Genomic DNA, 13037 nt, shown 5'->3' on the forward strand with positions numbered 1-13037 from the left:
GGGGACCAGACGGGCAGCTGGGCGGCTGCAAATTGGATTGTTTTTTTTTTTTTTTTTTTTTTTTTTTTTTTTTTAACGGTCCATATGGTCTCCCGGTTCAAAATCAAACAGGGGACAGGGAAATTGATTATCTTTTAATTAAAGGTAACCATATCCACCTCGGAGAGCCTCTTGGAGAGTGTAATGCATTTAGCACACAGCTGCGGTCCCCGGCCCGCCAAAAGATGGACCACGGGGATCGCGGTGGCAGGAAAAGGATCCGGAAAAAGCAATATGCCCGCTTTGTAGAATAATAGCATCAACTAAATAAAGTAGATGGAATTGTTTTCATCAGCCAAAGTGCAGCGGTGTCACCAAGTGACGGGTAGACGGGTATCTGCTGAGGTTAATGATGTGAGATTAATTGTTTAATTAGGGCGCTCGATAGCGGGGCTCGAGGCAGTCACCCGAACCCCTGCCACTTTGTCCCAGAGTCATCAATAGCGCGCAACGAGGAAGGCATTTCAATGGATGTTTTTATCAAAAGAGCTTTATAGACAGTTGACACTTAGCCACCCATCGCTGTCCTTTAAAATCCGTTCCACTCGAGCAGAAAGCCGTCCGTCTTGTGCTCGGCTGTCGAGCGGAAAGTCGTAAAATGAATTAGAGGTGGGTTGCGACACACCTGCATAATGTTTGGTCGGAAAGCAAACGTGTTGCGGACGTGATGCAACCCGTGCAAAATTCCTCACTTCGTTTTCATGTGGCCATGTGCGGATGTGCAAATTCAGCATCAAAGCACGCTCTTGCTCCAAGACCATGATTATCCCCGCAGGGAGAAAGAAAAAGTCCTTTTCATTTTAATCGTGTTCAAGTCCAACTTCCCAGGGCTAAAGAGACCAATGCTCGAGATGGCGTTTTGCGTCGGAATGATCTCTTCAGATGATCTCACCTTGCTGAATCCAAAAGTTTTACTTAGCGCCTCCATTTTCCAAAGCCTTTGCGCTCATTAGGGTTGCAGATGGGCCGCAGCCCTATTCCAGCTCTCTTTGGGTGAGAGCGCCCTGGACTGGTCGCTCGACAAACAACCATTTGTGAACTTCAAATGCAAGTTTTGCGCATGTGAGTGAAAGCCAGACTACTCGTGCTAGCAGTCAGTCAGTGGTTTGCTCGCCTGACTTGCCTGCCGGCAGCGTGGACGTGGTACTGGCGACCCATCCGGGATGTCGTCTGCCCTTAGCTTGAATGTCCTGCTTTCGAGAACACCGGACAGGATGAGCAGAATGGAAAATGGATGGCCGGATGGAAATACGGACATAAATAATTCTCTCGCCTCACGATTTCCAGTGCTAGCAGAACCTTAGTTGGACGTACAGCACGAACGAGCCTTGACGTGGTTGATCTTTTACCTCAGAGAAAGCAAATCCTGTCAAACTTTCATCTCTTCCTCCTTCTCGTATGAATACAGTAAGATCATTTATGCGCCGATAGTGGAGAGTTGAATGAGTGAAGACGACAACGGCTATGGTTGGCCTCCGAGAGATGGGGGGTGGCGTGGGGGTGGGGTGGGGGGCTAATCCAAAGGAGGCAAATTAATTAGGTGAGTGGAGTGACGAGGGAGGCTTAGGGCGGGGTCGCACAGTGATGGATGATGAGCTCACCCTTACACCCTCAAAGGGGGATGGCCGAAGAAGGTGGGAGCGTTTCTCGCCAGCTGAGCCCCCCCCTGCGCCTCTTGGGATCATTTAATACGCTTAACATTCAGCCCGCATTGATCTATTAATTGTAGTGTAGGTGACCACGGGACCCCGACCGACTGCATTAACAAAGCCCCTCGCCTCTCATACCAGTCAGTCTCCACTTAGCGGACGAGCTCGCATTTCCATCACAATGGTGACGCGCGTGTATTCAAAATGTAGGTTGAATTTTTGGTTGACGTGCACGCCTTCCTTTTATGCAAAGCCTGTCATAATATTGTGTCGTCTACCCTTTCAACTCGTTCCCTTCGTTAATAGCAGAAAACGATCTTGTCTCTTAAGAAGTTTGTAGCTGTGTGTGGCACAGGTGTCTGACTGAATATGTGAATGTGGCAATAGCCTCTGGATGCTTTCCGTTCTTTTTAGCCAGAAATCTCCCAACGTCATCAAAGCATTGCATTGATACATTTGACACTGAATTATGCATCGGTTACGGTTTGAATGACAATTGTCGTGCCAATGGGGGCGAATGGAATGAGTCGGCGCAAGTCTTCCCTTTAGCGTAGTGCCATCTAGTGGTTGCATAACACAACCGCAGCTTCTACTCTATGCGCCTTATAATGCGGTGCGCCCTATCATGAAAACTGTTTTAAAATAGGCGCTTCGTTGAAGGTGCGCCTTATACTCCGACAGCACGTTATCGTGGAGTGTACAATCTACTCAAGTGAACAACTTGAAGTATTCTCTCAGTCCTGGCCCGCGTTCTAAAAGGAAGTAGGCGTTTGAAGGACAATTACGCCGGGGGATTTCTATACTCAGCAAAAACACTACGTCTGTTGTCGAGACAAGGGCATGATGAAGATTAACAGCAGACTGTCTGTTTGCTGAAGGTTTGCCACGTACGAGTTGACAAATCGTCAAGGGCGGTGAGTCACGTTGGTCTCAATGTAGGTTGGACCCCGTGTTTGTGTGAATTCTACTGGTAAAATCCAACTAACGCTGTTATGACTGAGACTCCTGTGATTGCTAATAAAACATAAAAGCGCTTTCATCAAGCTCCTTTTTTAAATTCTTTTTAAATGGCCACTCCGGGCGTCAGTGCGTTCCTGAAATCACAGTGTGTGTTTTTCTTCTTTGTCACATGGTGCTTATTGGGCCGTCTAAAGAGGGGGAGCGAGTGTGTAGATTTTAGCAATGCCTCCCCAAGTCATAATCGGGCTGGAGAAGATGAAAGCCATTACATAATGGCGACTCACACTGAGAAGAGAGGAGTGAAGGGTAATTGCACTTAGAGTTCTTGTTCTTTCGCTGCTGTCTTGAATAATTCACCGAAAGCTGCGAGGCCTGATAGAAAGTCTACCCCACCGCCCCCCGCCCGCGCCAACCCCCAACCCCTGCCTCTTCATGGTCCGCTGGGGTATTGAAAGTTTGATGTTTTTCCCCTTTGCTTCTCGCTGCGATGGGTTTCGACAGATAGGGAGGCATCTCAACGGCGATGAGTCACGTCGCTTGTCCAATTTGACTCGAGCGAATCGGCAGTCTGCGACTCGCACGCCGGGACGCGGAAAAGACGATTGTTATTTCGGTCTGGCAAACCTTTTGTGTGATTTGACTGGGAAGGAGGCGGCCAATGAGATGAAAACATTAGAGGTGGGCGTGCGATGACATTTTCTTACGGGTAAGACATAGATAGCATTTCATCAATGGGCCTTGGTCAAATGTGTCGTTTGTTTTAGGCGTGACGCAGCAAAATCAGCCCAGCGTCATCCTTTGCTAATTTATTCAAATGCATTCCCAAAGCCCGTTTCACCTGACTTGGTATCTAAGCGACTTGGCTTGATTTAGACTAGACCGACGTGACTTGTCCAGTCATCTTCTTTCAGATTTGAAATCTGTATTTGAAAACGGTTTGCCTTTTTAACTCATTCAGACTTGAAGGTACGACTTGAGACTTACTTGGGACGTGCACGTATGTGACTTACTCCCACCTCTACCCGAAGCAGAACCGCAAAAAAAATGTCTAATGTCCGAAAAGACACAGAAAGTTGGCAATTTGGGTTTGAAGCGACCATTTTAAGGATATCGACCATTTCGAGGGCCTCTTCAAAAGTGACCCTTTCCTCGATGTTTTTTTTGTGCCTACACGACACAGATGGGCGATACTAAATTGTGAGAAATTTCATGGCTTTTTTTTTTTTTTCATCATGCATGGGCGGTCTAGGCGGCAAAGGTTGATGAGTTTCCATCCATTTTCCGAACCACTTGATCCTCACTAGGGTCGCGGGGGGTGCTGGAGCCTATCCCAGCCATCTTCGGGCAGTAGGCGGGGGAACACCCTGAATCAGTTGCCAGCCAATCGCAGGGCACACAGAGACGAACAACCATCCACGCCCACACTCACACCCAGGGACAATTTAGAACGTCCAAACCTCCTGCCATGCATGTTTTTGGAATGTGGGAGGAAACCGGAGCACCCGGAGAAAACCCACGCAGGCCCGGGGAGAACATGCAAACTCCACACAGGGAGGCCGGAGCTGGAATCGAACCCGGTACCTCTGCACTGTGAAGCCGACGTGCTAACCACTGGACTACCGGGCCGCCCTTGATGAGTTTCATAAATCCAAAAGAATAAGTCCTAGGCGTTTCCATTTTCGTGTGCAAAACACAAACGGAAACAACGTGTGTTGGCTTAAACAGCCTGAAGGGCCTCATTCTCATTGAGGTAAATAACTTACAGGGGCGAGGCGGCTTTATTTGGAATTAATTGCAAACAAGTTGCTCGCTAATGGCCTGCCAAAATGGCCTAAATGGAAGTGTTCCATTAAACCCGGACCACTCTTGATGGCATCAGACGTATTCGCGCTGAGTGTCGCCTTGTGAAAATGATAACTTGCTAATTTATGATGAATAAGCTTGAATGGTTTCCACTCTGCCGCGCGCAAATCGATCACCGCAGAGGAGGCTCTCAAACGGGGGCAGGTTTGGGAACACGATGATTGTCAGCCACCTCAGAGAAAGAAAAAAAAAACGCAAAAGCTCTTAGCTTATTTTGTCAGACGGGTTAAAATAGCATACCCTGCCTTGTATTGTGTTTTATAACAATGATCAAATGACTTTTTCACACAATAGACCTCATTTGCTCTCCCGTTTTTTCCCCTGCAAACAGACATTTTCCTTGGTTTATTTTGCAACCCCATCCGAACAAATCGCAATTAAACATTAACATCCAATTCATGCAAGAACAGCAACTGAAAAATATCACCGTTTGAAAAAGAAGGATGAGCCGCGGCATATGGGAGAAAAATAAATTGCTGACTGCAAATTATGAAATTGCACTTGGCTGTGACTCTTAATAGATACCTCGACTCCTGCGAATATTTTATCGGGTCACATCTTTGATCATGACAAAGACGTCACAACGTGATTTTATCTTGACTTGAAAGCGATATTGGCGCAACCCCAACCTTGAAATTCATGTCGACGCGCCCGTCGCCCGAGCTTGACAATTGATGGCGAACGCCACCTGGAAGGAGAGCATGCGTTCGAAGACGCGCTTGCGTCAAGAAAGGCGTTGGCAACGTTCTTTCGAAAAAAAGCCTTGAAGAAGGCAGGCGGAGTGAGTGCGCACCTCGGCTGTGGGGGAGGATTTGCATGTTCTTCACCTCATCCTTGCTTTTGTTTTCATGTGACAACCGCCTGACAGCCCAGAAAATGGGACACGGGCACTGGAAAAAAAAGGGTGTGGGAAACCAAGTGACTCAACCCAAACAGTTTGATAACCTCCAGCGGCGTTGCGGAAACAGCCGCTCCAAAATGCAGACTGAGAAATGAAGAGCTTTTTTTTTAGCGTCATTCATCGAATAACAGTTCTCCTAAATAAAACCGACAAATTATCGAATAAGTTTGATTTGATGCCCAGAGATTATGATGTCATAATTCATATTTGACTCATTCAGTACCAGCCAATTCTGGACCAAGTCTGAAAAGACGTTTAAAAACGTCTTTGGGAGTGAATGAGTTAATATGGATGGAGTCATGATTATGTGTGCTATTTACTCTCTCCCGCATGATAATCATACAGTATGTGAATGAGTTCGTCTGGTGCATGAAGAACATGATCGTCTCCGTCTCTTCATGCGCGGGACATGAACGCGCACACAATTGTCATCTTTCGGACTGTAAGCACCACCGCGCTGGATTTCAAATCAAACGAACACGACGAGCTTTAATTGCACACTTTCATCTTTAATGTGAGGGATTTTACAGTACAGTACATCCAAATCGGGTACCCGTTGCAGTAATTCTAACAGTTCGGAAATATAAGAGTCCTTGAGTAAGACGCTGAACCCCCGGTTGCTCCTCAACTGAATAATTGAAACCAATCTCTAGTCAAAATAACATCGTTCCAAAATGAACTAAAGTACAATATAAACTGGAATTACTTTTAAGAAATGACACCAGGTTATGACCCCCCCCCCCAATCCTCCCCCACCCCAACTTTTCAGTTGGTGTGCAAATGACATAAAAAGAAATAAATAAAGCGACATGTTCTTACAAGTACCCGCACTGCCTCAAGTTGCCATAACTAGATGGCGTGTGTTTACAACAACACGGAACTCTTACTGTCCCCTGTTTACCTTCAGTGGGCGCCCACACCCTGTGCGATTGCGTGTCGATGCGACAATGGGCACACCTTGGCGTTATTTGCCGTCACAATCGTATGATCCTGGCTTTTGACCAGCATCGCACTGGTACACTTGCCACCGCCTCTTCTTTTCAGCTCACCTTACATCTGCGCAGTCACGTTGGAGGCGGGATGGGGGAAAACACCTAAACCGCCGAGGCAAGGACACACACAGTCGTCTCCGCAAAGGAGACGGCAGCATTCCCTTACTGAAAATCCACTGGGAAAACTGCAGCAATGGCTGCCAGCGCTTTGTTCACTCACCTCTTTTGGCAAGGAAGCGGATGGCTAATTAGTCTGATATTTTGACTGGATTGTTGTCTGCCCAAATAGTTGCGACGTGCTCGCCCCAATTCATCATGAATTCCACTCGAACAAAATACAGGCGTTAAAGCAAGAATATGGCGATTTCATTGAATCTATCGATGAAAACTGTATTGGCCGGTCAGTCCAGCATCTGCAAGGTGCGCGGTAGCCTGACACAGTTGCCAGACTGGCCGAAGGCCATAGGGTTCATGTGGAACCCTGAAATAGAGACCTCATGTGAAAGACAGACTCATAAGTGTGCCTGGTGGGGTTACCCTGAGCCCCCTACGGTTCCGCTGCATCTGACTTAGATGCAGTCAGTCTCGCAAAAATGTAGGGAGGTCGCAGGCCAAACCCAAACACACATTTAATATCAATGTGTGTTTCACAACGACGTTATGTTAGCAATTAGCATGGCTTCGACAGCTTTCTCCTCGTACTCCCTTTGTGAGAACGATACTTGTCAGAAATGTAGTTTATTCGCCGCTATGGAGGCGAGATGACGGAGGCTGTGACTGCCGCGTCCTGAGCGAAACCGCAACGTGTTTAACAGGCATTGATAGCCAACCGAAGCGCATTGCTGAACTCGCTCTTGCTAGTTGCTGCCACGTCTCGCCTTGATCTTCCGACTGCCCGTCTGCGGGTGATGTAAACAGCCTATCAAAGCTGCTGGCAGCCGCGATGGCCAGGACCAGCCCCGGAAATAACCCTCCGTTGGTGAAAATGAACATCTTCCTGATATTACCAACGGCCACCCTGCCCTGATGTTATTGGACAGGTGGACTCAACAGATAAGCGTACATAAATCTTGCAAGCTTGAAAGGGGAAAAAAAAAAAAAGCAATTGCAACTTGTCATAGTCGGCAGCATAAATGGGACAAGATTTCCCATTAAAAGTCGAGCGGAATAATCCATCGTAAACGGCGGATGTCACTTAGCGCAAATTGCTACAAGGTGTTTTTTTTTTTTTTTTTTTTAAATACATACTTTGGGGACTGTGTGCAATATAAATGTGAGGTTAGCCAGCATGTCTTTGAATTAAACATGGTCATTCCCCACAACACTTCCCATTTAAATAACAGTGAGACGCTCAAGTGTGTGAATTGTTATGCCATGCAAAATAATCTCAGGCACACACACTCGCACGCACACTCGCACGCAACCATCCCTATTGTTCTTCAACCCGGCTGACATTTGGCTGATATTTAGGGCCTGCTTGTTGCGCTGAAAATATTTAGAGTGCAAATCCTTTCGTTCCCCTGCAGGCGCCGAGCCGCACTAATGATCGCAACCTGACAAACTCTTCTGCCCGATCACGGGTCGTTGTATACAAAGGGGGGGGTTGAGTTGATTGAGGTTTTCTACCAGGACCGGCATTGCGATTATCACCGTTCTGACTTCCAGAGTCACCGCCACAATGTCTGTCTCGTGACACTTCCCCTTTAAAGTTAATGTCGGGCGGATTTCACTTGTGGATCAGACGGTATTAAAAAGGCTTTCAATGTAAACATTTAGCATCACCGGATCTTCGAAATCGTGAGAGTTTGGGGCATAAATCGGGGAGGAGTTTGACTTTTTCTTTCCCGTTTGATCCACTTAAGCCAAGCTTGCTAAATGTTGATAGCTCCTCCAATGACTTGGTAAGAAACGGTGTCCATGGCGCTAGTTTCAAGGGTTCATCAACATCTTAGCTGAGTCATTCATGAAATGTCAAAGGCGTGTCACGACTCATGTGCAGAGACGTACGGGGCCAACAAAAAAAAAAATTGCCGAAATGTATTTTTTCACACAAATTTCAATGCTTTTTATGAATGCATTTTGTTTTTAGTTTTTATTTTGTGTATGATTTTTTTTTAAAAAGACCTCATTTTATATATTGTAGAAATGAAAGTTACAAAAAAAGAATCTTAAGATTTTTGTTTAGTCTGAAAATATTTGACATTATTTTTATTACAGATTTTGTCAGTTGTGTGACATGTTATTTTTGATCATTTCTTTCAATGAATTTTTTTGTTATTATGCTATGTTGTATGCTGTGTTTTGGATTTGCTTTAATTAACGAGACAAATCAATTATTTTGTTGACTTGCTTGCAAGACCAGACCGATTCATTTGCCAGCCAATTTCATCAGTCGACTTAAGACGAAACATCATGACAATCCACCCCACCGCCCCTCAAAAAATGTTGAATAAATTATTTGGGGTTTTTTCTCTGTTGTAAAGTGAAACACAAAAGGGCAATTCATTCAAATTCATATATTCCTGTTGCAAGCATTCAGGAACCAAAGCTCTTTTATTAGTTAAATGGGGTTTTCCCATTAATTGGGCAATTAATTGCTTTCTGGAATTGTATTTATTATTTATCGGATGCGAATGTATTTTTGTTGTTATTTCACGTTTTGACTGTCGCCCGCTTTCAGACCTGCCGAGCTTCATCAAATCCCCCGAGGACCAGACGGGCATCTCGGGCGGCGTCGCGTCCTTTGTGTGCCAGGCCGCCGGCGAGCCCAAACCCAGAATCACCTGGATGAAGAAGGGCAAGAAAGTCAGCTCGCAGCGCTTTGAGGTGAGCGCCCGCAACTCGTGACTTACTTGCGCAAACGAGCGGAACGTGTCGCCCGGCCTCCGCATTGCCATTGATCCTCAAAGAAAACACACCCGGCCGGGCTCCTTCTCTCCAAGCAAGACCAGGCAAGCCTCCCTCCTTTGGCTTTAATCTTCTTCCGTCTCAGTTGATCGAGGAGTCCACTTCATCTTTGCTTGTCCTCGCGCCCGCATCGGTCAGCTCCATCTTCTCCTCCCACGCATCGCTCTTGATGTGCTACTTACCGCCGCTTTTTTCGCCACGTCTGAACAAAAACCATCCCTCACGCTGCTTTCCCGACCATCTGTAACCGAATAGCTCGGATGCGGCGTGGCTTCTTTTGTCTCTTGGGTTTCCTTATCTGTTTGTTAAACATCCACTCGAAGCCTAACTAAATTGGTGTCTTATCTAAGTCGCACTTTCTCGAACCTTTTTAACCAAATGCCGCCTAAGAAACTACTCAAGCACTCCAAGAACCATACTGCAGTGTGCTATGTCTAAGTCGGGAGTAGCCAGCCAGTTGGTCACGGTAGACTGCGGACAGCTGCCAAGTTGACCGCGAAGGCTATTAAGGAGGAAAAGAAAAGTTTTCTTTTTTTTTTGGAGGGGGAGTGTTGTGTGCACGTTGTTATTCGATATTACGTGTTAGTGTACACAACAGATTGCACAACCTGTCCATAAGAAAGCTTTTTTTGTTGGAAAAAAAAAGTAGGTCACTTTTGTACAATGGTTTCAAACCTCACTTCCTGTCCCTTAAAATACGGCGTTCAGCTGGAAATTGTAGCTCACTGCTCAGCTCCCTTATCCACATACAGATCTTTCTCTCTCTCTAAATATATTTGTACATAGATAATATCCGAAATGAAAAAAAGATATACTGTATTGTATCATTGACAGTATTTTATGTTTGGTGCATCGTTCATGCTTTTACGTGTTCTCTAACGCTCCTTGTTAGAGCTGCGGCTGCTGTGCAAGCGCTGCATAAATAAAGATGGATCAGTTGTTTCTATGCTGCAACAGACTGAAGTGGTGAGAAGTACAAAGTGAACCAAGCCCCCCCCCCCCCCCCCGCCACTCCCCGTCCTCTCTTCTCCCAGGTGATCGAGTTTGATGACGGTTCGGGGTCCGTGCTGCGCATCCAGCCGCTGCGCACGCACCGCGACGAGGCCATTTACGAGTGCACGGCGGCCAACAGCGCCGGCGAGATCAACACCAGCGCCAAGCTGACCGTGTTTGAAGGTGAGACGAGGACCTCCTCCTCCTCCTCACCTCACCTCTGCCGGCTCACAATCCACAAGTGGCGTTGGCATCCATTCTGCATTCATTTGCATCGGAACGCTTTGAGGATTCCTTGAATTTGTCAATGTCAGTGTGGAGCAATTCATGTGACGTGAACATTGGGTGCCATCGTTTTATGGAGAGATGAGCATGATAAGCAGCTCATTGATTGTGGAATCGGATGTTGGTGAATCGCACCGCTTGGTTGCAACCACCAGTCGCTCTGGTGATTCGGCTCCAAGTTGTTTTGCTGTATGAAGAAGCCCAACGTGGCATCATCTCTGGGAAGATAAGCGACATCATCGGGATGTGTCTGGGCAGAGCGAACACATACAGCTTCTCTCCCCCCTCATAAAATAGGATTTGATCCTTTCTCCGTGCTTCCAGAAGAAAATATACCTCATTTTAGTCAGTGATGCACAAAAAACAATCCAGACAAATTTAGCTTGGTATGAATAGGGTTCGGGTTGATTTTTTTTTTGGGGGGGGGGGTATATTTATTCCATACATTGCAGTGCTAGGCAATAATTCAATATGCAATAGACAAATAGGCAATTCAAAAATCAGGACGTGTCATTCTGCATGCCGTCTGCCGAGGTTACGGTATAACGTTCGATTTGTGCCACTATTGGAAGCGCCGAAGAGGAAATTTGGGAACACCGAAGCTTTTTTTAACGACCAGGTATTTGAAATGCTATTTTTCCTCCTGAGAGTTGTTTGCTTTGACTTTGTTTTCCATCTTTAATCAGTGTAATTGTTTTTCATTTGGTCTTTCACCAATGGAATTATACTTGATTAAAAAAAAACAAAACAAACAAAAAAAAAACCTTCTGTGATTATCGATAGGCTATGTGGCTATGTAAGCTTCACCCTCGATATGTTGAAAAAGACGTTTGTTTTATCTTTTAATTGACCAGTTAATTTAGCTTTTTCATAGTTGTTTTCACCTTTTAGTTCAGGTTAAATATTATATTTTAAAATAAGAGTTCCCTCCCTCCCTGCATTGAGCCTTTTACATCTGGGTGCTTATTTTGAAGCATGAAAAAGAAGATGTCATTTCATGTTTTTAATCGAACACTCTGCAATGGAAAAGTCTGCACTTTGGCCCTGATCCAAATTCAGGATGGCCTAGCCTTGGGGAGGTCGACACCTCCTCCCAACACGACATGTCCACAAAACACAAAATAGCCGCAAATGTAAGGTAGTCGGCGAGCGAGGCGCTGAATAATCACACAAACAGCTTTTGGAGTGTTTTCCACAGATCGGCGTCCCCCTCCGCCCCCCTCGCCCTCTGCCCACTCCTCCTCTGCGGCGTTAATGTACTTGATGTATGTGGACAGAGGTTCGGCACCCCGTCCCCCGCTCAGCCTTCCATATCAGCGGCTCGTGAGTGTGCATTTCCTCCCTAATTGATTGTAATTTTGTCATGCGGATGCGAGTCACTGCAGGGCTTTGATTCCATTAGAAATTTGAAAAAAAAAAAAAGCCTGCGAGCGAGCCAGCGGGAGGATGAGGGTCATCCGTCGCCATCTCGCCGGACTCGCAGAACATCCCACTCCTTCCCTTTTTCCCCTGCATGCTTATTTGATATCATTGGTCGGGCCTTGCGTAATCTTCCCAAAGGGACTTTTGCTTTCCTTTCGACCCCCCGCACCCCTCTCATCCCTCACCCTCCCATACTCGTCCTCGTCTTGTGCATCGTGAGGAATTGCGTGGCACGAGGTGAACATGAGTCACACGGCATTAGGCGCAAGTACAAGTGCACAGTCCCCCCAGTTATTGTGGGAGTTATCAGGAAGAACAGCTTCTGCTCTCCTGGGGAAGAAAGAAAAAAAAAAGATTGTGGAGTGTGTCCGTGGGATTTTTGTCACTCATGTTGGGCCCTGAGAGAGGCCACGGCTCGCTGTATTTGTTGCCGTTCATCGCCGTGATGGGCCTCTTCCGCGCCAATGTCACGCACGCATCTGGCCTGTAACCGTGCCTTGCTTGTGGGAACACTTCTCACAAAGTCAGAAGTATCCAAATGTCTTCAAGTCCACAAAAAAATACACAAAGGTGCAGTACATTTGACCTTTATTGTATATTTTGGTCGAGGGGGGTTGGATTCTGGAACAGAGAAATGACCGATTGTATTCATTTCAAAAGGGATGACTTGAGTTTAGAGCGTGTGCAGAATACGGAATTGATTTGTTTCTCAAGGTGCCGCTGTATCATTCCAGCAATTTAAAAAAAAATGACTCGGGCAATTATGCAAAGGACTTGGCTGTACAGCAAAGCAGTCAGGTCATTTTCAACCGTGTTACGAGAATGTTATACCGTTTCCTAGGAAGGAGGCAAATGCACTTTTAATTGCACTTTCCCTCGAAAGGAAACGATTGAAATGGGATCAATAAATGTCTTTCACAGAAAAGACACATTGCTGCTGTTGATTTCTATCTTCTGTCTTTTGTGCATGAAGCTTTTCCCTCTCAAGCGAATGAGGAGCATTTCTGACTGTCCCGAGAATTGATC

General features: G+C 46.2%; 1 protein-coding gene across 12 annotated transcripts in view; it reads left to right on the forward strand.

Annotated features, from left to right (window-relative positions):
- LOC147195289 (receptor-type tyrosine-protein phosphatase F-like) overlaps positions 1 to 13037 on the forward strand; it is a 154169-nt gene that overhangs the window by 65181 nt on the left and 75951 nt on the right. For all 12 annotated transcript variants that reach the window (XM_086129494.1, XM_086129493.1, XM_086129492.1 and 9 more), the window contains 2 exons: positions 9085 to 9230; positions 10346 to 10487. In XM_086129494.1, coding sequence (XP_085985620.1) covers positions 9085 to 9230; positions 10346 to 10487 — 288 coding nt within the window. The remainder of the gene's footprint in view (positions 1 to 9084; positions 9231 to 10345; positions 10488 to 13037) is intronic.

Source organism: Hippocampus guttulatus, chromosome 14, assembly GCF_054856545.1.
Source record: "Hippocampus guttulatus isolate MCC_2025c chromosome 14, RoL_Hgut_1.0, whole genome shotgun sequence".
NCBI classification, from domain to species: domain Eukaryota; kingdom Metazoa; phylum Chordata; class Actinopteri; order Syngnathiformes; family Syngnathidae; genus Hippocampus; species Hippocampus guttulatus.